The sequence below is a fragment of the Spermophilus citellus genome (assembly GCF_964194105.1).
Source record: "Spermophilus citellus genome assembly, chromosome: 7".
In the NCBI taxonomy this organism is placed as follows: Eukaryota; Metazoa; Chordata; class Mammalia; order Rodentia; family Sciuridae; genus Spermophilus; species Spermophilus citellus.
Genome location: NC_138188.1, coordinates 78,317,281 through 78,342,013, shown reverse-complemented (window position 1 = coordinate 78,342,013; position 24,733 = coordinate 78,317,281). Strand labels below are relative to the sequence as shown.

Genomic DNA, 24,733 nt, shown 5'->3' with positions numbered 1-24,733 from the left:
GAACAAGCCATACTCCATAGGATTCAGTGCTAGGATGATATGAGAGGCAGGTTTCATTTACCATATTTTTTATTTAGGCTATTTTGGCTGACTCTCCACAGTAGGTCTGGGAGCCCCTGTAAATGCCAATTATAGACTTAAAAGTCACTTGTTCGGATTAGAGGATAGTTGTAGGTGTATTCTTGAACTGTTTGAAGTTTTGCAATGGAAACCTGTATACTTTTATTTAGTAAGGAGAATATTTAAATAGCAACTTGAAGAGTGCCTCCTTTGCCCCTTTTGGCAGTGGGAAGAGGCTCCTTACTCTGGGAAGGGGGAAAAAGAAATGGAGGCAAAGAGAAAGAGAAAAAGGGAGGGAAATAAAAATCAATGAATTCCAGATTGATTTCATGACCCAGCTTGAGAGGAGCTCTGGTAACTGATTTTAGTATTAAAATGTCCTTCCATGGACCCAAAGGAATAGGCAATTGGCTGCCTGGGAAATGAATCCATCCAGCAGGGTTACTGTGATGTTGTGGGAGCCTTAATTTCAGGGCCCTTTCCTATACTTCCCTCTCCTTGGGAGGGGCTCCAGGCACGTGTCCCATGCCTGTGTGTATAAGCTTCCCACCACTCAAAACCTGGATACAGCCCTGCAGCTCCTGCAGATCAAGAGAATAATGTGCCCATAGCCATATCTTGATAAGTCTCAGGTTTCCCCAGTCATGGAACCTTCCTGTGTGTGTGTGTGTGTGTGTGTGTGTGTGTGTGTGTGTGTGTTTTAATTCCTCTTTGTAATATGCAAGGGTTTAACCTGATTTGTGTTTCATTTGTACAGATGAAATTATGCAGCAGGAAGTCAGGCCTTTGGTGGCAGTGGACATAATAGAACAGCTTCACCGGCAATTTGCCATTCTTTCAGGTAAGGGGCAAATTCATTTGCACGTTTTGTTGGGATTCCTATGGGAAGAGCCCAGTCTCTGGAACCCTGATGAATGTTAGGCTCATGTTTCACTCACCCCTAAAGCCTCAGCCAGGACTGGAATGGAGTGAGGATATCCTGCTTGCCATAGCCAGGAGCTCATGGAAGTGGTTGTCTTTTCTGTTGGGGACAATCTTGATCTTTCCCAAGGGAGTTTATGCCTTGAGATTGTAAAGAACAGAGTTGGAAAGATCTTGAAGAAGAACAAAGAAATAACTGCTGGATCAGCTACCAGGGTGAATTCTCCCATTGTCCTATTGATGTTCTCCCAGGAGTCAACCTGGAGAGTCTTGCTGAAAGGACTCATGAGCACTGTTGAGGTTATTTGTTCTCTGAGACATTTGTCTTTTATTCTCATCTCTTCTAAGGAGATTTCCATACAGCGTTAGATTGGAATTAAAGAGGATATAGTCTAGTAAGAGACTAGAAATTTCCTGAGCTCATCTACAATCCTGGGAAAGTTGTTATCACTTGAGAACATTCTTTTTCATTCATTTAGTTGAGGTTGACATCACTTCAATTCCTGAAACTAGGGATGACACCAAATTATTATAAATAAATTATAGTAAAACCAAACTCGAAAAATAGTGAGATGAGGCCCTTGACTCACACACAGGGGAATAGGGTGGCCAGTCACTCTTGAGCTTTTACACCTGTTCTGGAAAAAGCAAAAACTAAACCTAAAACCATCTTAGTTACATCATGGAGAGAATGTGCAGTCGGTATCAATCTTACTCTATGACTGGGAATATGAGGAAGTCACATTATTTTCCCTTTCTCAGATCATATTTAATCTGCTTCAAAGCCTCAGCCCACTGATATGAAGGAAATGTAATTTCACTTATTGGGATACTTCTTCCCATTCCAGCATTACATCCTGGGTGGGAACATTGTATACAATCTAGAACACTGCCCGATCTTTCCTCAAGTGAAAACTCCATTAATGCAGGGTCTTCATTTTTCTTGTTTCTGTATTGCCAGACTTTAGAACAGAGAATGAAACATAAAAGGTGCTCAGTACAAAATTATCTAAGTCCTCTGGTTTACCCTGGGAGGTTAGTGGACTCACTGCTCCTCAATGCCCAGCTTAGGACCTAGCAATGGCCCTGGGAAGCACCTAACCAGCCCCCTGAAGGTGCTATCTCTCAGCTTCCTGTGGCGAGTCCAGGCTGTGCAAGACAAAAGGCAAGATGGAGACTGTCTTCTGGGTTCCTAGAAACTGGAGCTGTGACCCTGCAACACAGAAGGCCCCAGGGCCCACCTGCATCTGGGTCTGCAGGGATGGTGGGGAGCAGTTGGGGTGGATTCCTATAGCCTTGGACCGAAACTCTGTTGGCACAATATATGATTCTGACATTTATCATTACACCATGGCTCATCTCAGACAGGAGTCCAGTAACTGATTAATTTATAATTTTTTTTTTAGAGAGACAGAATTTTTTTTAGAGAGACAGAATTTTTTTTTAATATTTATTTTTCAGTTTTTGGTGGACACAACATCTTTATTTTATTTTTATGTGGTGCATGAGGATTGAACCCAGCACCCCACGCATGCCAGGCAAGCGAGTTCCGCTTGAGCCACATCCCCAGCCCCATTAATTTATAATTTAATGGTTCATTTTTATCCCTTTTGAGTATTATGGAAGCATTTTAAAAAATTCTTCTTTTTTATTTTTATTTTCTTTTAGTTGTAGAGAGACACATAACCTTTATTTTAATCATTTATTTTTATGTGGTGCTGAGGATCAAACCCAGTGCCTCACACATGAGAAGCAAGCGCTCTCCCTCTGAGCTACAGCCCCAGGCCTTCATTCTTATTTCTTGAGGCAGTGTGAGAAAAACAGACACCATATAGCTCTATATAAGGATTTGGATTCTGCTGCTAACTAGCAGTGTCACTTTACTTTTTGAAGTTTCAGTTCCCTCATTTGTACAGTGGGGTCATCATAAATTTTAAGATTAAATGACACAATGCATAACAAATACATAGTGCTGTAACTGCCAGATAAATGTTCATCTTTTTCTCCACTTATTTTATTTGTTCTTTTTAGTCATGTATAACTAAATGGAATGTATTTTGACATATCATTTATATATGGAGTATAAAGTCCGTTTCTTGTGGTTGTACATGATGTGGAGTTACACAGGTCATGTATTCATATTTGAACATAGGAAAGTTATGTCCGATTCATGCTACCATCTTTCCTATTCCTTCCCCCGATTCCCTTCATTCCCCTTTGTCTAATCTAATGAACTTCTCTTCTCCCCTGTCCCTTGTTGTGTGTTAGCATCCACATATCAGAGAGAATATTTGGCCTGTGGTTCTTTGGCTTATTACACTTTGCATGATAGTTTCCAGTTCCATCTGTTTACCAGCAAGTGCCGTAATTTCATTTTTCTTTATAGCTGAGTAATATTCCATGGTGTATATATGTCACATTTTCTTTACCCATTCATCTGTTGAAGGGCACCTAGGTTGGTTCCATGACTTAGCTATTATGAATTGAGCTGCTATAAACATTGCTGTGGCTGCATCTAGACACATTTTAAATTCCCATAAAATATTTATCCTGGGGTTGTGTCACCAAAGCTAGTTTTCAGTGTGATAGAGTTTTTACAAGGAATCAAAATCATGGTCACAGTGAATATGTGTAGAATTCCACTGTTAAGTCAGGAATAAAGATAATTGTCACTCCTGAATGTGGAAACAGAACTGTGAAAACACACTGGACCAAGAGCCACCTTTCCTTTAGGAAAGGCACTTGACCATGGCAAAGATAACCCTTCATTTCTGAGTCTCTTTTGTTCATCAAGTTTGCCCCTCTGGTGAGAGAGAAGTGTGGATTTGTTGTGAAAGCACTTGCAAGATGGCAGGTTCTCAGACTACCAGCCCTGAGTTAGCTCTTTGGAATCAGAGGCTAGCTCTTCAGTCTACCCATCCCTCTCGGCCTGGCATCGACAGCAAATGTCAGCAAGGAGGACGCTGTGGGCAGGAAGCAGAGATCTCTGTGATTGTGGCAGCCCTAAGGCTGCAGCCTCTGCTCAGAGGCACAGCAGTTTTCTTTTCCTGGTTCAGGTAAGCAGAGTGAATATTTTCCAGCTGCAGAATTTTCCAGATTTCACTGAGCTCTGGAAAGAGCCAGAGGTCCCATCAACCAGGAAGGCTGTGGAGTGAGGATGTAGCCTTTTTCTCCATGAGACTCCAGTCAGCTCTTGTTCTGGCTGGTAGGGGAGCAAAGACTTACTGCTGGAAGTCTGACTTGTGGCCAGACTTGTGACCAGATGGTTTCACCATCCAGAGGCTCCTTCCTTTCCTTCACCATGGTTTCTTCTAAGGTTAGAACCACCAGGGACCCCAGCCCCGGGCACCATCCAGCTCATGCATAGAAGACACCCTTCCTGTTCACAGGGAACTTGGGATATATCTAAGTTTGGGGCTTTACTAGGAAACATAGGCAGGTTAGTATAGGACAAACACTCTAGACTTTGGATTGAGACTGTTCTGGATTCACATTCAACTAGTAGGTTATCATTTGTAAAATGGGTTATATTAAAGGAAAGTGCCCAGCATGATATCTGGCTATGAAAGACCTTAGCCCACAGGACTTTAAACTGCATAATATGATATCTGAAGGTACAAATTCCTGGTGTTGGATCATGGTTTAATGATATTAAGGCCATTATCTTTGTGATTCTCTTAATGTTTCCTTGTTTGTTAAATTTTAATCACAAATGGCTGTTGCTGCTTCAGACATCAATGCTATGTCCAAAGGAGGAAGAATGAAAAGGAAAACACTTGCTTTCTTTGTTCCTTTTGTCAGGATAGTAGGAACTCTTCCAGAATTTTTGACTAACTTTATGTTATATAGTCATTCCTAGCTGCAAGTGAATCTGAGAAGGCAAGAACTTGGCCTTCTAACTGCCATATTGGCTTGGGAAAGGGGGGCTATGAAAAATTAGCCATTTATCAGTGTCTGCCGTAATGCCTTTCTTTTAATTATGAGGAATTATTCTTTAATATTTCTTTTAATGGCTATTTCTCCCTCAGAATCGTTGTACCTGAACCCTCCCTTCATAGTTGTTTCTGTTTTTTTTTTTTTTTTTTTTTTTTTTTTTTTTTTTTGCGGGGGCGGGGGGTACTGGGGACTAAATCTAGCTATACTTTACCGCTGAGCCATATCCTCAGCCCCTTACCAGTGACCAGCACTGACGAGATGAACTGGGTTTAAAAGAGCTAGCTGCAACATTAAACTAAGAAAACGGCCAAGAAATCATACAACACAGAGAAACGGGTTTTACAGATAGAGGGTGAGACTGCTCTGTGACCTCAAGAGTCCTCTTCCATGCTGGAAAGCAAGAGAGTGGGTACACCCACTCTCCCTTTATTTATAGGGAAAAGACAACAAAGGATTTTCTATAGAATATTCTACACCAAATAAGGCAGGGATAAGGTTTCAAGGGGGTTGCCCAATCCCATTGGGTAATGCTCAAGTCCAGAGTTGAAGCAAACATCTTTACTGAGCAAAGGTGAAGGCCACTTGCTTGGCACAGCACATGGTATGTGATGCCAGACCAACACCCCCTTACTCAAGGCTGAGAGGGGATGCTCAGCTCACTGATAGGCAGCTCCCACATCAGCCCTTTTTATTTTTTTTTTAATTTTGAGGCAGTATCTTGCTAAGTTGCTGAGGGCCTCACCAAGTTGCTGAGGCTGACCTTGAATTGTGAACCTCCTGCTTCAGACTCCCATGTTGCTGGCATTACAGGTGTACCTGGCTTTATAGTAGCTTTAATCCTTTGAAAATAATGAATAATCAAAGCATAAAGCATTCTTAGGCTTGTGGAGTCCCCACTGCCATGTAAAGAGGAAATAAAGGAAAGTAATTATAGCAAAGTAGCATGTATTTCAACAATATGTATTTCAAAAGAAGTAATGAGGAAATAGTACTCCTGTACTTGGGTAACCAAGAAGATGTGACTGCTGCAAATTCTGGTTGTAGTGTGGGTGATCAGACCATGTAGACATGCAGAGTGGTGTGACTCTAGCATTTTTCTGAAAGATAAACAAATGTCAAATTTAAATTCTGAACAAATGCTGTCTTCCTTTAATTTACAGGGTAATTGCATCCCTGGAAAAGTCAGTATTTATTAAAACTATTTTAAAATTCTTTATGATTATATGTAAAACAGAGTCTACATTCAGAGTATTACAAGTGGAGTCTTCACTTATATTAAGTCTCTACCTAGTAAGACATTTAGGAATCAAAAAGTATGTGGACAATTCTTTGGGTTTTCTTTTGGGTATCAGGGATTGAACTCAGGGGTACTCAACCACTGAGTCACATCCCAAGCCCTATTTTATATTTTATTTAGAGACAGGAGTTGCTCACTGAGCTGCTTAGCACTTTGCCATTGCTGAGGCTGGCTTTGAACTCACGATTTTCCTGTCTCAGCTTCCAGAGCCACTGGGATTACAGGCATGAGCCACTGTGCCAGGCTCAATTCTTTGTTTTTTAATGGGCCACTTAGTATCCCAGGCTCTGGGATTTCCAAAGTGCACCCACCCCAAGAAGCCAGGTATGGACACTCCAGTAATCCCAGTGACTCAGGAGGCTGAATCAGGAGGATCACAAGCTCAAGGCCAGCCTGGGGAACTTAGCAAGACCCTGTCTCAAAAAATTAAACAAGAACAACAACAATAAAAAGAGTTGGAGATGTAGCTTGGTGGTAGAGCTCTTCCCTAGCACATGCCAGGCCCTGGGTTCAATCCCCAGTACTGCTAAATAAATAAATAAGTAAATGAAACAAACTACCTCCCTGGGAATGGTTCTGTCATTTTTCCCAGCCGAAACCTGTTCCTTGGGGGAAGAGAAAGGGAAAATAAGTACTGGGGAGGCCAATAACAGTAGCTGCCAAACTCTGTCCTGGTATTTGGTCTTCACCACCCTCCTATAGAATGTCCCAGCATTCCTGACTCTCCACTCAGGCCCTCTCAGGAACCACTAGTGTCCCTAGCACTTACAAGTGTTTGCTGCAGTCAAGCTAGTTGTATTTCATTTAATGAACAGTTAAAAATCATACTAGAAAGCATGGTATTTACTTTATTTAGGTTACCATTTTACCAAAGAATTTGGGGTTCATTGTCTTCCTTGAATGGAACTTTGGAATAATCATTTTCCCCTTCCTTCCTTTCTTCTTTCCTTCGTCCCTCCTTCCCTTCCTTCCTTCCTTTTTTTTCTCCTCTTCTTCCTACCCCTTTCACTCCTCTCCTCCCTCTCCTCTTCTTCTTCTAAATGGATTCAGTAATTGATCCTGGGGTATTATCATACAAATGCAGGTGTTAGATATCATTAAGGATAAATTAATCTTGGACTGGGGACATAGCACAGTGGTAGAGCACTTGCCTAGGATGCACAAGGCCCGGGTTCAATCCTCAGCACTTCAAAAATAAGACAAAACAACCCTAAGAAAACTTTAAGAAGATAGTATTAATGTAGTTACACATAGAGATCCCAGATATGTATGTACAAGTGAGAAATAAGAAGTCCTTCCTAGGACTGTGTAGTATTTACTCAGTTCTTACATAATATACATTTCACCTTAATAAAAATTAAGAAGAAATGCTTTAGAAATTTTATCAAAAAGTAACCCTGAGGGCTGGGGATGTGGCTCAAGCGGTAGCGCGCTTGCCTGGCATGCGTGCAGCCCGGGTTCGATCCTCAGCACCACATACCAACAAAGATGTTGTGTCCGCCGAGAACTAAAAAATAAATATTAAAAAAAAATTCTCTCTCTCTCTCTCTCCTCTCTCACTCTCTCTTAAAAAAAAAAAAAAGTAACCCTGATACATTTACACAAAGACTGGTACAGGATTGTTCAAAATAGCATTATTTTAAAAAAAATTAGTTGTAGATGAACATTATTATTATTTTTTATGGACATTTTATTTTTATTCATTTTTATGTGGTGCTGCTGATGGAACCCAGCGTCTCACATGTGCTAGGCAAGTGCTTTACCACTGAGTTACAACCCCAGCCCCAAACAGTATTATTCATTAATGCCCCAAAGTGAACGCAGCCCAAATGTTCACTGACTGATGAATGGCTAGAGAGTATGGTATGTCCTTAAGCAGGATATTATCCAGACAGGGGAATGAAATACTGATATATCCTACAACCCAGATGAGTCTCAAAAATGTCACACCAGATTAAAAAAAGCCAGATTACAGGAAGCCACGTATCATGACTCCATTTGAATGAAATAGCCAGAAACGGTGAATCAGAAACAAGGTAAATTCAGGGGAAGTGGGGTAGCATGACTGCAAATAGTCACCGAGGATCTTTTAGAGTAAGATGGAAATGTTCTAAATTGGATTATGGTCATGGTCGAACAGCTCTGTAAATTTATTAAAACACATTGAATTAATGTACTTAAAGCATCTGAATTTTATAAAGTAAGTCATTTAAAAAAGAAATGGCCTCTATTAGACATTGATGTCAAAGATGCATAGAGTTTGAAAAACATTATTTTAGGAAAGATGAGAATGAATAAAAACAACATTCTAGTTAATATGCATTTTAACTAGTATTGGATACATTTAAATTAATAAAATAAGCATTAACTTATAAATTAATTAAAAATAAGTCTTTTGATATTTTAGCTATTTTCAAAATAGATTTAAAATTGTAGGCTTTTAAAAAATATGTAAGCTTTTAATGTGAATCTCTTTATTCAGTAGTATACCCCAAAATTAAAATGAACATCCCTCCATCAACATTTTCATAGTCTAAAAAATCAAAACTCTAAATTAAAATTTATGTTTTAAATATTATTATTTAAATATTCCAAAGCCCATCCACATCAATTCTGGAATTTTAATCTCGTCTGATCCTATGGTATTTCTCTTAAGGGAGAATTCTGATCTGCAACCAGATCTGAAGTTCCTGTCATTGGATAGGATGTTCTGTGGTAGTTCAGAGTCTATGGTGTGATATATTCATCTTTCTTCTCCTCTCAAAGGTCTCAAAAGGCTTATGGAAGGCTGAACACGATGACTGGTCTTATTTTTTTGCTGTCCAACCGTTTATTTGATCTTGCTCCATATATTCCAGACCATCCAATGGATTTATAGTAAACTTCCAAGATGAAGGGAAATTTCTTGCTCATTATTAGCCTGAAATCCTGACTTTTTTCATCTTAATAAACATAAAACATGCTCCAAAATTGCCCATAAAATTCCTTCCTTTTTTATTTTATTTTTTGTTTTTTCTCTTTTTTATTGTTTTTAAAAATAAATTACAGCGGAATGCATTACAATTTTTATTTCACTTATACAGCACAATTTTCTTATCTCTGGTTGTATATAAAGTATGTTGACACCAATTTGTGTCTTCATATGTATACTTTGGGTAATAATGTCTATCACATTCCACCATCTTTTCTAATCCCCTGCTCTCTCCCTTTCCCTCCCACCCCTCTGCCCTATCTAGAATTCATCTATACCTCCCATGCTCCCCCTCCATACCCCACTATGAGTCAGCCTCCTTATATCAGAGAAAACATTCAGCATTTGTTTTTTGGGGATTGGCTAACTTCACTTAGCATTATCTTCTCCAATACCACCCATTTATCTGCAGATGCCATGATTTTATTCTCTTTTATTTCTTAGTAAAATTCCATCGAGTATATGTGCCACATTTTTTTTTAATCCATAAAATTCCTTCCTTTAGAGATCTTCTTTGCCAATGGTACCCTATTGCCATCCATCCCCAGGCATGTGCTAGTCTTTTTCTCCCCTTGCATTACCACGTTTTCTCGCAAGGTGGCACTAAATGCTTTGTTTGGTGGTCAGGGCTTCTGTGTAGGCTCGATTTTGTTTCCTGAGTGCCGGAGCCTCTTCAAATGAGTGTTCAATAGCAAGTAGGTGTTCACAATTAATCAGGGGCTTCTCTGGTGTTCAGAAGAAGAAAACTCCACCTACCTTTCACCATTTAGGTGGAAAAAGCTTTATTTCAGCCAATTATAAAATGTTTAGAAACTATGAAAGAGCTAGGGATGCAGCTCAGTAGCAGAGCAGTTGCCTGGTATTTGTGAGGCCCTGGGTTCTTCCCCAGCACCAGAAGAAGAAGAAGGAGGAGGAGGAGGAGGGGGAGGGGGAGGGGGAGGAGGAGGAGGAAAATTAAATAGCACAATTGAATCACATCCTAATGAATATTTTAGTTTGTTTGGTTTAGTGCAGTATTAAAGTGCATCTACATTTAGCCATACTAGAGATACAAATGCTCTTAAACTCTCATGCCTTTGAAACTTCCTTAGTTGTGAAACTGCCAATAGGAAGAATAGTTAAGTAAAAGCTGATGACATCCTATTCTGTCAGTGTAGTGAGGTAGTTCAGTGTTTTTGTGAAGCCTCTACAAACATGTAATCCCAGGCTTTGCTTTGGGAGGTTTAAATAAACATATGGGAATAACGAAGAGGTACCTCCTGGAAAAGGATGCCAGACAAATCTCACACGATGTCAAGGTGCCTTCCTTGGATGACAAGGATGTCAAAGTGACCTCCATCCCTAGTGACTGGTTTCTGAGAGCCACATCCGTAACATCTACAAGAGACTCAGGTAGAAAAATCACACTGCTGACTTCTGCTTTGCCAGGCAGCACACTCCTCTTCACACACATTTACCTGAGAAGTCATATTATAAGTAGAAGGTGCTGAGCAGGCGAGAGAGACTGCAGGAGAGTGGGATGGATGATGGTACCTGGGTGCCATCAATGAGGTTGGCCATGTGGCTTGGATCCTCATGGTGAGGTCTCCACCCTGCTCTCCTTAGAATTGTATTGGCAGAACATGGTCTCTGCTTCTCTGACTTTCCCTCTTCTGTATTCATGGTGTTCCTGTGAGTTCATTATGGTTTCTGAGGTACCTGCCACACAGTTTGGGAACTATGAGGCCAGAACCTGGTCATGTGGCCGCATGTAGCTGCAAGGAGATCAGGAATACAATCTATTTAGTTTAACCTGGTAGTGTCTGCACGGCTGAATTAGATGTCAATTTCTATAATTTTGTTCTCATAGGGATGTCTTATATCCTTATTTACAAGTTCTTCAAGCATGGATGCTTATTTCCTCCTTATAATAATAATGATGATGATAATAAGAGTTCCAACAAGTCACCATTCATTGAGCACTAATGTGTAATAAGCACTCTACTAAGGCACTTTTCATTTGTGTTTACACTTATATTACTTAGACCTATATCAGAAGCTTCCTAAACACATATAATAGGAACAATATATTTGGGATGTATATAGGAAGTTTACATGGAACAAGTATCCATAGAGAGCAACGTATGTATGTGTCTTGTTCAAAATCATATAGTAATTAAGTGGCAAAGTAGGATTTGAGCTAGGCTGTCCGATTTTAGAGTTCTGTTAACCACCAAGCAATATTACCTTTGATATTCACTGGCTATAAAAATGAAGAGCAGTTTGATGTATTCGTGTTGGCATTATTCCCTGTTCTACATCATCAATATTACCTTTTCTACATATAGTATCTTCAAAGGATTCAAGTTGAATTCTTATGGTGCTGCTGAGCAAGCATGACGGGGAAGAGAGACCTACTTAAAATAGTTCAGTGTTGCCAGGCCTGGTAGTGCACACCTATAATCCCAGCAGCTTGAGAGGCTAAGGCAAGAGGATTGCAAGTTCAAAGCCAGCCTCAGCAACTTATCGAGACCCAAAGCAACTCAGCAAGACTCTGTCTCAAAGTAAAATATAAAAAAGGGCTGGGGATGTGGCTCAGTGGCTAAGTAACCCTGGGTTCAATTCCTGAACCACCCCCCCAAAAAATAGTTCAGTGTTAATTTCTTCCAAATTCCAGTCTGAAATAACATAGGTAGAAAGGGGGAGGCCAACATTATCTCTCCTGATTTGATATGATGTCTCTGACTTGCAGAGGAGTGACATGAACACATTTTGCTAATGTTTTGACCACTCATTTTTGTTGCAGGAGGCCGAGGGAAGGATGGTGCCCCCATCATCACTTTTCCAGAGTTTGTGGGGTTTAAACACATCCCAGAGGAGGACTTCCTGAATGTCATGACCTACCTGACTAGCATCCCCAGGTGAGCTGAATATGGTGTTCTGCTACTTTCTCAGTCATGGGCCTTGCTCCACATTTGTCATGTGGCAGGCCTGGAATGAGGTGGAGCCTTCCAACAGCACAGTTTGCATTGGCATGTAACTAGGCCAATATCTCTGGCCCATCAATTAGGAACAACAAATGTGGAAGGAAATTAGAAAATATTGGCAAGTGGGGCACAGTGGTGCATGTGTGTAATCCCAGTGGCTTGGGAGACTGAGGCAGGAGGATCACAGTTCAAAGCCAGCCTCAGCAATTTAGCGAGGCCCTAAGCACCTTAGAAAGACCCTATCTCTAAATTAAATTATAAAAAGGGCTGGGGTTGTGGATCAGAGGTTAAGTGCTCCTGGGTTCAATCCCTGGCACACACACACACAAAGGAAGGAAGGAAGGAAGGAAGGAAGGAAGGAAGGAAGGAAGGAAGGAAGGAAGGAGAGAAAAAGAAAGGAAGGAAGGAAGGAAGGAAGAGAATAAAAAGAGAAACAGAAAAGAAAGAAAGAAAAAGAAAAGTGAACAGGTATTAGTGTTGACTGTGCTGCCTGTGGGCAGTCCTTAAAACTACTGTAGAATGAATGAAAAACTGATGAATCCGCCCATGCTCCCTGGGTGGATTCAGGCCCTCTACTCCAGCCGAGGGTTATTCTAGCTTTCTGGATCACATTGCCGGGACACATGACCATTGCTGAAGGAGCACAAACCATGTCAAGGAGCTATTTAATTTTTCTTTCCTAAATAAGAGCATTAGGGCAGAATTGATCACTGTCATTGTCTGATGATGAAACTAAGTCATAGAGCAAGGAAACGAAAAAGACAATGATAAAAACTGCTCTCAGTTCATGACAGAAATGTTTTCTGGCATCTGCTACTTCTGCCTCTTCCTGCCCAGGTCTCACATTTGGGCCTCCCATGTACCCAAGTCTTTAAGGGAGAGGGTTGGGAAGGAGCTCATATTGATCGCTGCGTTTCACAGAGGCGCAGCTGGGAATGAGGTCCAAGACCTGATTCTAGATAGCATTGGGTGCCCTGTCCTGCATGGCTGGCCTGGCCAGGAAAGGCCTGCCCTCCTGGGATTTATTGCCTGTGACATCATCTCTTACTTAATGAGGGTTGTTAAGAATTTACACAACAGACATGTATGTGCTCTTGCACTGGCTTCCCATCTGCCTTATATATGATTTAGGGGTAAACACCAGCTTTGTGACTGGAGGGCCATCTGGAGTCTGATCCCACCATGGAGAGTGCAATGTTGATTGATTTAATGAAACCCACTCTCAAATGGCTTTTTCTTTGTTCTCTTTTATCCATCTTTCTTCTTCAGAAGTGGTGATGGGTTTATTTTTAATATACTTCTTCAAAGTTCAACACTTAAATTGCATTTCACCATTTCATCCTTCACCCTGAATTAATGCAGACATAGAGTGTTTGAGGACATCCTTTGTTGCTTGGAGAGAAGGTGTCACATAGCTTCTGGGCTTCACTCACCTTGGTTCACAGTGAGGAACACCCTCCCTCTCCCCCTCCCTCCCCCAAGATACTGACTCCTCCGCATTCATGGCCCTCAGCTCTGACCTCATCTCTTCAGAGCTTGTCTCTTCTGATTCATTTCTGCTCTCATAGAGTCTTTTATCTTGATTTCCACAGAATCTGAGCTTCTGCCTGTAGAACACCGTAGTCAGTGGAAATTATTTCTACATCTCCCATGAGACTGTAAACTTCTCAAGAGTGGGATCAGTGCCTTTTTTGCTTTGTTTTCATGTTTGATCTCCAGCCCTCGAACAGTGTCTGACACATGATAGCTTCTGGAGTAGTGTTGGTGGGATTTCCAGCTTTGACAATGACTCATTCCAAACAGAAGGCGTTAGATGTTTCATAGCAGCTCAATTCACAAAAGCTAAAATGTGGAAGTAACCTAGAAGCCCTTCAACTGATGAATGGATAAAGAAGCTTTAAAAGAGAATGAAATTATGGCATTTGCATATCATGCTAAGCAAAGTAAGCCAATTCTGAAAAACCAAAGGCCGAATGTTCTCCCTTATAAGTGGATGCTGATCCATAATGGTTGTATGTGAGGGGGAGAATGGAGGAACTTAGATTGGGCAAAGGGGATGGGAGTAGGAAAGACGGTAGAATGAGATATCTAGGTACATATATGTCTGTACATATGGTGCAACTCCACATTGTGTACAAACAGAGAAATAAAAAGTTGCACTCCATTTGTGTACAATGAATCAAAATACATTTTTCTGTCATGTATAACTAATTAGAACAAATTTTTAAAAGGAGAGAGAAAAAAAGAAGGCATTGGCTGTATGGTCAAAGGGGGCACCCTGACTCCTCACTCCTGCCTTCACCTCCCAGGGATTTAGGGAGTTGAACTTGGACTTCCTCTTGGACCCAGTTACATTTCAGGACAATGACTCATCCTGTTAGCAACTTCTCCTTTGATGTGAGCAGTAAGAATGAGAGTGGCCAGCGATGTGGGCACTGGGTGAAAGGGGTCCCCACTCTCCTGTTTGTTTTAGACTCACCCTCCAATTTTCCTAATTCCCTAGGTATATCCAGTGCTAAACTGAATGGGTAAAATTCATCTTGTACTTGCCACCTTTTGCAAATCATGCCTAGGACAGCATGTTAGTGCCATCTGAACCCAGGTAGAGAGAAGCAAGGAGGGTTGTAACTGCCTCCTTGCAGCGGTAGAAGAGGTGACCGAGTAAGGGGCTACTGTTTTTGCCTCCCTTCTTTTTTCTGCTTTGTGCTACTTGTATAATTTCTTGTAAACGAGGACTATTATTTCCTAGAATGCTGTCTCTTGAGAGAGTAGCCATCAGACCAGTTTTGCCCCTGTCCCTTTCCTGGCTTTTGCTCACTCCTGCTTGTGGCCCTACCTCTTGTTCCTTTCAACATAAAGCAGAGACACAGGGAAGAAGGCCTGAAAGGAGAATTTGACCCAAACATTGATTTCCATTTTATGGTTCAGGCTCCAGAGAATGAAACCGGCTGTCCTTGGTTTTATGACTCCTATTTATCATGATTTGCATCTTCCTGGTGGTTGCCTAGTTACCAGGTGGCAGAGCCCTTCCCAGGTTGCAAAATATTTTATAGGCAGTTGGCAGAGGACTCGTGGTATTGAATGGGAAAATTGATACAATAGAATAGGAAAGTGGCAAGGTGCTCAGGGCAGGGACAGGGTCTCTGTGCCTGAAGTTAGTAAGGATCTCCCACTGTGGCTGGCGTGGAGAATGTGGAAAGGCTTCACCAGGTCTCTATTTCATGCCCAGGGTGTGGAGAGCTATGCGTGGTTTTATAAAAAACCAAAAGACCATGAGACAATGCCTTCAGCCTTAGGAAACTCATCACATAACCTTGTAGTCATGATATTTTGTAAAATTGTAATTAAGGTAGTATAGAAACTCAGAAGACAGAAAAAATCTCTTAAGATAGAAATTCCGAAGACAGAAAAAGTCTCTTTAAACAGTGAAAACTTCAGGAATGAAATGGCCTTGAAGGATGGAATGGTCTCCACAGGTAGATACAGAGGGCAACATTCCAAAAAGAGAATGGGTCTAAAAGGCTTGGATACAGACCAAACCTGGACTGAAACCCAGATCCTGGCTGGGCATGTGGTGCACTCCTGTAATCTCAGTGAGCAGGAGTTGAGACAGGAGGATTGTAAGTTTATTTTTTTTTTGTTCTTTTTTTTTATTGGTTGTTCACAACATTACAAAGCTCTTGACATATCATATTTCATACATTAGATTGAAGTGGATTATGAGCTCCCAATTTTACTCCAAATGCAGATTGCAGAATCACGTCGGTTACACATCCACATTTTTACATATTGCCATACTAGTGACTGTTGTATTCTGCTACCTTTCCTATCCTCTACTATCCCCCCCTCCCCTCCCCTCCCATCTTCTCTCTCTACCCCATCTACTGTAATTCATTTCTCTCCTTGTTTATTTTCCCGTTCCCCTCACAACCTCTTATATGTAATTTTGTATAGCAATGAGGGTCTCCCTTCATTTCCATGCAATTTCCCTTTTCTCTCCCTTTCCCTCCCATCTCATGTCTCTGTTTAATGTTAATCTTTTCTTCCTGCTCTTCCTCCCTGCTCTGTTCATAGTTGCTCTCATTATATCAAAGAAGACATTTGGTATTTGTTTTTTAGGGATTGGCTAGCTTCACTAAGCATAATCTGCTCTAGTGCCATCCATTTCCCTGCAAATTCCATGATTTTGTCATTTTTTAGTGCTGCGTAATATTCCATGGTGTATAAATGCCACATTTTTTTTATCCATTCATCTATTGAAGGGCATCTGGGTTGATTCCACAGTCTAGCTATTGTGAATTGTGCTGCTGTGAACATCGATGTGGCAGTATCCCTGTAGTGTGCTCTTTTAAGGTCTTCAGGGAATAGTCCGAGAAGGGCAATAGCTGGGTCAAATGGTGGTTCCATTCGCAGCTTTCCCAGGAATCTCCAAACTGCTTTCCAAATTGGCCGCACCAATTTGCAGTCCCACCAGCAATGTACAAGTGTACCCTTTTCTCCACATCCTCGCCAGCACTTGTTGTTGTTTGACTTCATAGTGGCTGCCAATCTTACTGGGGTGAGGTGGTATCTTAGGGTGGTTTTGATTTGCATGTCCTTGACTGCTAGAGATGGTGAGCATTTTTTCATGTACTTGTTGATTGATTGTATATCCTCCTCTGAGAAGTGTCTGTTCAGGTCCTTGGCTCATTTGTTGATTGGGTTATTTGTTATCTTATTGTCTAATTTTTTGAGTTCTTTGTATACTCTGGATATTAGGGCTCTATCTGAAGTGTGAGGAGTAAAAATTTGTTCCCAGGATGTAGGCTCCCTATTTACCTCTCTTATTGTTTCTCTTGCTGAGAAAAAACTTTTCAGTTTAATTAAGTCCCATTTGTTGATTCTTATTATTAACTCTTGTGCTATGGGTGTCCTATTAAGGAATTTTGAGCCCGACCCCACAATATGTAGATCGGAGCCAACTTTTTCTTCTATTAGACGCAGAGTCTCTGATTTGATATCAAGCTGCTTGATCCATTTTGAGTTAACTTTTGTACATGGCGAGAGAAAGGGATTCAGTTTCATTTTGTTGCATATGGATTTCCAGTTTTCCCAACACCATTTGTTGAAGATGCTATCCTTCCTCCATTGCATGCTTTTAGCCCCTTTATCAAATATAAGATAGTTGTAACTTTGTGGATTAGTCTCTGTGTCCTCAATTCTATACCATTGGTCCACCCGCCTATTCTGGTACCAGTACCATGGTGTTTTTGTCACTATTGCTCTGTAATATAATTTGAAATCTGGTATCGCTATACCGCCTGATTCACACTTCCTGCTTAGAATTGCTTTTGCTATTCTGGGTCTTTTATTTTTCCATATGAATTTCATGATTGCTTTATCTATTTCTACAAGAAATGCTGTTGGGATTTTGATTGGCATTGCATTAAACCTATAGAGAACTTTTGGTAATATCGCCATTTTGATGATGTTAGTTCTGCCTATCCATGAACAGGGTATATTTTTCCATCTTCTAAGATCTTCTTCTACTTCTCTCTTTAGAGTTCTGTAGTTTTCATTGTATAAATCTTTCACCTCTTTTGTTAGGTTGATTCACAAGTATTTTATTTTTTTTTTGAGGATATTGTGAATGGAGTGTTTTTCCTCATTTCCGTTTCAGAAGTTGTGTCACTGATATACAGAAATGCCCTTGATTTATGCGTGTTGATTTTATATCCTGCCACTTTTCTGAATTCATTTATTAGTTCTAGTAGTTTTTTTGTAGACCCTTTGGGTCTTCTAGGTATAGAATCATGTCATCTGCAAATAGTGATAATTTAAGTTCTTCTTTTCCTATTTTTATGCCTTTAATTTCTTTTGTCTGTCTAATTGCTCTGGCTAGTATTTCAAGGACTAAATTAAATAGAAGTGGTGATAGAGGGCATCCCTGTCTTGTTCCAGATTTTAGAGGGAATGCCTTCAACTTTTGTCCATTCAGAATGATGCTAGCCTGAGGCTTAGCATAGATAACTTTTACAATGTCAAGGTAAGTTCCTGTTATCCCTAGTTTTTCTAATGTTTTGAACATAAAGGGATGCTGTACTTTGTCGAATGCTATCTCTGCGTCTATTGAGATGATCATATGGTTCTTATCTTTAAGTCTATTGATGTGGTGAATAACATTTATTGATTTCCATATGTTGAACCATCCTTGCATCCCAGGGATGAATCCTACTTGATCATGGTGCACAATTTTTTTGATGTGCCTTTGTATCCGATTCGCCAGAATTTTATTGAGGATTTTTGCATCTAGGTTCATTAGAGATATTGGTCTGTAGTTTTCTTTCTTTGAGGTGTCTTTGTCTGGTTTCGGAATCAGGGTGATGTTGGCCTCATAGAATGAATTTGGAAGAGCTCCCTCTTTTTCTATTTCCTGAAATAACTTGAAAAGTATTGGTATTAATTCTTCTTTAAAGGTTTTGTAAAACTCCGCTGTATACCCATCCGGTCCTGGGCTTTTCTTGGTTGGTAGTCTTTTGATGGCTTCTTCAATTTCATCCATTGATATTGGTCTGTTCAAATTGTGTGTATCCTCCTGACTCAGTCTGGGCAAATCATATGATTTAAGAAATTTATCAATGTCTTCACTATCTTCTATTTTATTGGAATATAGGTTTTCAAAATAATTTCTAATTGTCTTCTGTATTTCTGTAGCATCTGTTGTGATATTGCCTTTTTCATCCCGTGTGTTAGTAATTTGAGTTCTCTCTCTTCTTCTCTTTGTTAGCATGGCTAAAAGTCTGTCGATCTTATTTATTTTTTCGAAGAACCAACTTTTAGTTTTGTTAATGTTTTCAATAGTTTCTTTTGTTTCAATTTCACTGATTTCTGCTCTGATTTTAATTAATTCTTGCCTTCTGCTACATTTGCTGTTGTTTTGCTCTTCCTTTTCTAGGGCTTTGAGATGAAGTGTGAGCTCATTTATTTGTTGGTTTTTCCTTTTTTTGAAGAATGACCTCCAGGCGATGACTTTCCCTCTTAAAACTGCTTTCATTGTATCCCATAGATTCTGATATGTTGTATCTGTATTTTCATTTATCTCTAAGAATTTTTTGATTTCCTCCTTTATGTCTTCTGTAACCCATTGATCATTCAGTAACATATTGTTCATTTTCCATGTGATGTAGGATTTTTCCTTCCTTCTTTTAACATTGATTTCCAGTTTCATTCCATTATGATCAGATAAAATGCATGGTATTATCTCCACCCCTTTATATTTACTGAGGGTTGCCCTATGGCATAATATATGGTCTATTTTTGAGAAGGATCCATGTGCTGCTGAGAAAAAAGTATATCCATTTGATGATGGTTGATATATTTTATATATGTCAGTTAAGTCTAGGTTATTGATTGTGGTATTGAGTTCTATAGTTTCTTTATTCAACTTTTGTTTGGAGGATCTGTCCAATGGTGAGAGAGGTGTGTTGAAGTCACCCATAATTATTGTGTTGTGGTCTATTTGATTCTTGAACTTGAGGAGAATTTGTTTTATGAATGTCGCAGCACCATTATTTGGTGCATAAATATTGATAATTGTTATGTCTTGTTGGTGAATGGTTCCTTTTAACAGTATATAATGTCCTTCCTTATCCCTTTTGATTAACTTAGTCTTGAAGTCGATTTTATTCGATATGAGGATGGCCACTCCTGCTTGCTTACGAGGACCGTGTGCGTGGTATATGTTTTCCCATCCTTTCACCTTCAGCCTGTGTATGTCTTTTCCAATCAGATGTGTCTCCTGGAGGCAGCATATTGTTGGATTTGTTTTTTTAATCCATGATACCAGCTTATGTCGCTTTATTGGAGAGTTGAATCCATTAACATTCAGAGTTACTATTGATATATGGTTTGTACTTCCAGCCATGTTTGGTTATTTATCCTTTTTTAAAAAAATTTTAGTTTGTTTCTCCATGATTATCTTTCCCCTCGCCCTCTGTCTTTACCGAGGCACTTCCCACTGACGGTTTTGGTTATTGTTTTTCATTTCTTCCTTGTGTAGTGTTTTGCTCAAAATGCTTTGCAATGCTAGTTTTCTGGCTGCAAATTCTTTTAATTTTTGTTTATCATGAAAGATTTTTATTTCGTTGTCATAGCTGAAGCTTAATTTTTCTGGATACAGAATTCTTGGTTGGCATCCATTGTCTTTCAGTGTTTGAAATACATTGTTCCATGATCTTCTTGCTTTCAGTATCTGTGATGAAAAATCCGTTGTTAACCTTATTGGTTTACCCCTGAATGTAATCTGCCTCCTTTCTCTTGTAGCTTTTAATATTTTCTCTTTGTTCTGTATATTGGATATCTTCATAACAATGTGTCTTGGCGTTGGTCTACTGTGATTTTGTGTGCTCGGTGTCCTGTATGCATCTTCAATTTGTATATCTGTTTCCTTTTTTATTTCTGGAAAGTTTTCTGTAATTATTTCATTCAGCAGGTTACTCATTCCCTTGGTTTGAATCTCTGTACCTTCTTCTATCCCGATGACTCGTAAGTTTGGTTTTTTTATGTTATCCCATAACTCTTGGATGTTTTTCTCGTGATTTTTTACCAGCCTTTCTGAGTTGGCTAGACTCTTTTCAAAATGATATATTTTGTCTTCATTATCTGACGTTCTGGCTTCTACTTGCTCCACTCTGTTAGTGATACTCTCAATTGATTTGAGATTGTTTTTAATTTGGTTTATCGTTTCCTTCATTTCTAGAATTATTGTTTGATTATTTTTTATAATCTCTATCTCCTGATAAAGATGCTTAACTTCTTCTTTTATCTGTTTATGTAATTCATTCTCAATGTGTTCTTTCGCTGCTTGAATTTGCTGTCTTGTATCCTCTTTAAGGTTCCATTCCATCTGTCTAAGGTGTTCCTTGATTTCTTTATATGACCATTTTTCTGATGACTCTAGGTCCTCCTGAATATTTAGGCTGTCCTGCATTGTTTGTACTCCTTTTCTTCCTTGCTTTTTGAAGCTGCTCATGTTACTTCTTGTTCAGTTTGACTGATGAGTTACTGTTTACTCCTATACATTTATTTGATGCTTGGGAGGAAAGGTATTAGAAGGGAAGGGAAGAAGTCACTAAAGAGAATGAGAGTAAGCAGGTAGAATTCAAGGAAGGGGAATAAGTAAATTGAAAAGAAAAGAAAAGACAAAAGAAGAAAAAAAATAGGAAATAAAAAAAGAAAAAAATTTTTTAAAAATAATAATAATAATAAAAATTAAAATTAGAATAAAAAAATTTTAAAAAAATTGAAAGAAAAATTTGAAAAACAAGAAAGAAAAATGAAAATGAAAGAAAAAACCCAAATCAAAAAAAAAGAAGAGGAGAAAAAACTAATAAATGCAGTCTTAGAGTTTGATTAACTTCTCTTCCAGTAGGTGGCGCTGTGCCCACCAGGCCAAGTTTCTCCTGTCAATATGCGGGAACCAATCACTGTGCAGCAGCTCCTCCTCCCAGACTGGGCGAGTCTCCAATCCTGAGTGCCTAGGGCCTCCTCTTGTGTCTAGTCACTTCCCCACTTTTCCTCTAGCCAGGCCCCTCTCACGCGTGCCGCTCACCACAATACTGGCTACATGCCAGGTCTGCTGCTCCCGGGAGCCCTGTTTTCATGAAAGACTGGGCACACTCTCCCTGTTTGCCATTCCCTCAGACCCTAAGTTTGTAGAGCTTGGGGCTGAGAATCCTTAGCGAATTTTACTTGCCCTCCGGTAGCCACGCCCCCGGTAGCTGGTGCAAGAGACCTCAGTTGTCAGCACTGGTGGGAGCGGTAGCTGGGAGTTCCCCGCCGCGGGTCCGGGCCACGTCTGATTCCCTCGGTCTGGCTATCGCGCTCACGGGAGAGCTGGGAGGGGCCCGTAAGGTTTCCCCGATGTGTGGAGAGGGAAGGCTAGGGAATTACACACCTGTAACCGCAGGTTTCAATGAAGTTATCTCCTCCGCCACAGTCTGGTGACGTCAGTTCTCTGCCATGGTGGTATCTCTTGCAAATGGCGACAGTTCGTTTCCCTTTGCCAGGTGACCAATGCAACGGGTGGGTCCTTACTGTCTCTCCCAAGCCCCATTTCAAACCTGTGGCCACTATCTATGAAGGCTCGGTTGGCATTTACCTCCGTAGTATCAGAAGGGCTGACCAGTTGTTTCAGCCGGATGGATTAGTGCTGAGTCACAGCTGTTTGTCTGCGGGAAGCAGGCGAACGGGAGCTTGAATTCAGCCGATCCGGGCTCAGTGTGTGTTCTGAGAGGCCCAGACTGTTCGCCCCAGATCCACGTCAGCTCAGCATTGCCTAGTGATCCTGAGCAAACAGAATTTAGATTGTTTACGACTCCCTATGCCCGCACAGCTGAAGAGGTCAGAGACTTGATCTCTCTGCGCCCGCCGCCATGTTGTTATGTTCAGGAGGATTGTAAGTTTAAAGCCAGCCTCCACAACTTGGTGAGACACTGTCTTAAAAGGGCTGGGGATATATAGCTCAGGGTTAAGTCTCCCCTGGGTTCAACCCCAGTGGGTGAGGGGAAGAAATCTAAATCCTACTGCTTACTAACTGTAATCTGGGACAAGTGACTTACCTTGTATTTCTGTCTCCCTTGGATTTTGAAGTTTGAAGAGCATTATGGGGGGGAATTACAGCCCACCAAAGTTGACTGGAACAGAGTGATGAGGCTCCTTCTTACATAGGAGTGAGACATTAGAGCCAAGAAGACAGCTGGGAACAGATTGGGCAAGGCCTTTACCACCGAGTTGAGGAACTGAGGCACAGGAGCAAGAAAAGGCCTTTGGAGGGTCCAGGGAGGGAGCCGTGAGCAGACTGATTTGGTGGTGCTGTTCAGAATGGGCCAGATGGAGCAAGGACAAGGAGGCAGGGAGAACAACTAGGGACGTCTGCATGGGGATAGGTGCAGAATGGAAGGTGGTGGCCAGAAGACTGGCTTGAAAGGGGTGACAGGAAAGGTGGGTACTGGTGAGAGGGACGTGGTGGAGGAGGGAGAGAAGCTCTAGCAGGAGTCCTGCAGTTGCATCTGTTGCCTTTACATGTTTGGGTGAGTGGAATTGAGGCCTCATTTGGGTTTTGATGGTTTCACCGTGTTTTATTTTACTGATATTTCTGGCTCTCCCTTATCAAAGTCATCCTAGGACAATGGTTCTCAACTTTGGCTGCATGTTAGGATCACCTGGGTTTTTTTTTTTAAAAAAAACTCCAGATTCCCATACCAGAATTCAGAGCAATTAAATCATGCTTTTTGGATTTAGGCTATTCCCCTGCACAGCCAGGTTGAGGTTCATTGAGCTTGGAGAGGAGAAGCTGTGATGATATGGAACAGGCATTCAAAATGTGTGGAGAAGAAAACTTGGAATCAGACTTAGCTTCTGAATAAGGTGGGGTGGTGGAGAATGTGGGGAACCTCTACAACTGTGAACCAAAGTGAACCTTTCTTCTTATAAGTTGATTATCTCAGGTATTTTGTTACAGTAACTAAAAGCTCACTAACAAGCAAGATAGTGCCACTGAAGAACATGCGGCCTGGGGCTACATCTGTAGCCAGGTTGTTTGAAAAAATTGGAAACACATTCTGAACCACAGCAGTAGTAACTATTTTAAATCACATCTGTTTGTCCCCAAATCAGAATTAGTATAATTTAAGTATGGGTTTTTATTGCTCTTTCTCTATTCAGTGTCCTTGTTTTATTCACAGTTCTAAGTTCATTATTAGGAATTAGGTCAATTACTTTTGTTAGACAGTACAAGAGTCATATTTCTTCACATTGTTAATTTTATTATTGGCCATTTCAAATTTCTATTGTTGTGACAAAATACCAGAAGTAAATCATTTATAAGGAGGAAGGCTTTATTTTGGCTCATTGTTTCAGAGATTTCAGTCCATAGTTGCTTGACCATGTAGCTTTGGGCTTTTGGCAAAGCAGTACATCATGGCAGGGAGCACATGGAAGACAGAAGAGGTTTCACCTCACAGCTGAGAAAGAAAGAGGAAAGGCCCAGGGGTCCAATATCTCCTTCCAGGACACAACCCCTGTGACCTAACTTCCTTCCACTAGGTCTCAGCTCCTGTAGATTCTACCATCTCCCAATAAGGCCTTAGGCAAGTGACTGAGCCTCTGACATATGGGCCTCTGGGGGACATTTAAGATCCAAACTATAACATTTGCTATTTCACAAGGACTTTTTGTATAATGAATCTGTTCAAGGACCTATTTAAGCTAGAACAATTTTCCTTCATGTGTTTTCCCCACATAAAGTATGATGAATAATCTTTGGGATGAATCTCACACTCTTTTATGACAGGTGGCCTAGAATGTGGTCTGATATTTGTTCTTTAGCAAAGGGTAGGAAAGCAGTGCTACTATTTGACCTGTGAATTATACTAAGACTTGCTCCTTTGTATTGAAAGACTGCATGGGATTATAACACCTTCTTAGCTTTAGAAACCATTCTCACTAGAGAAGTAAGTCCAGTTTGGGCCTCTTACCATAATGAACGCATGGAAAAGCCCCTGTTTTAAAGTCATTTTGAATAGTACTAATGGGCAAAAGTGC

General features: G+C 40.5%; 1 protein-coding gene across 8 annotated transcripts in view; it reads left to right on the top strand.

Moving 5' to 3' along the window:
• Window positions 1-24,733, top strand: part of MCF2L2 (MCF.2 cell line derived transforming sequence-like 2) — a 247,921-nt gene that overhangs the window by 30,502 nt on the left and 192,686 nt on the right. For all 8 annotated transcript variants that reach the window (XR_014022845.1, XM_081300602.1, XM_081300604.1 and 5 more), the window contains exons 2-3: window positions 818-901; window positions 11,971-12,085. Coding sequence is in view for 7 of the 8 variants with exons in the window: in XM_081300602.1 (XP_081156728.1) it covers window positions 818-901; window positions 11,971-12,085 (199 nt within the window). In the remaining variant the exon portion in view is untranslated. The remainder of the gene's footprint in view (window positions 1-817; window positions 902-11,970; window positions 12,086-24,733) is intronic.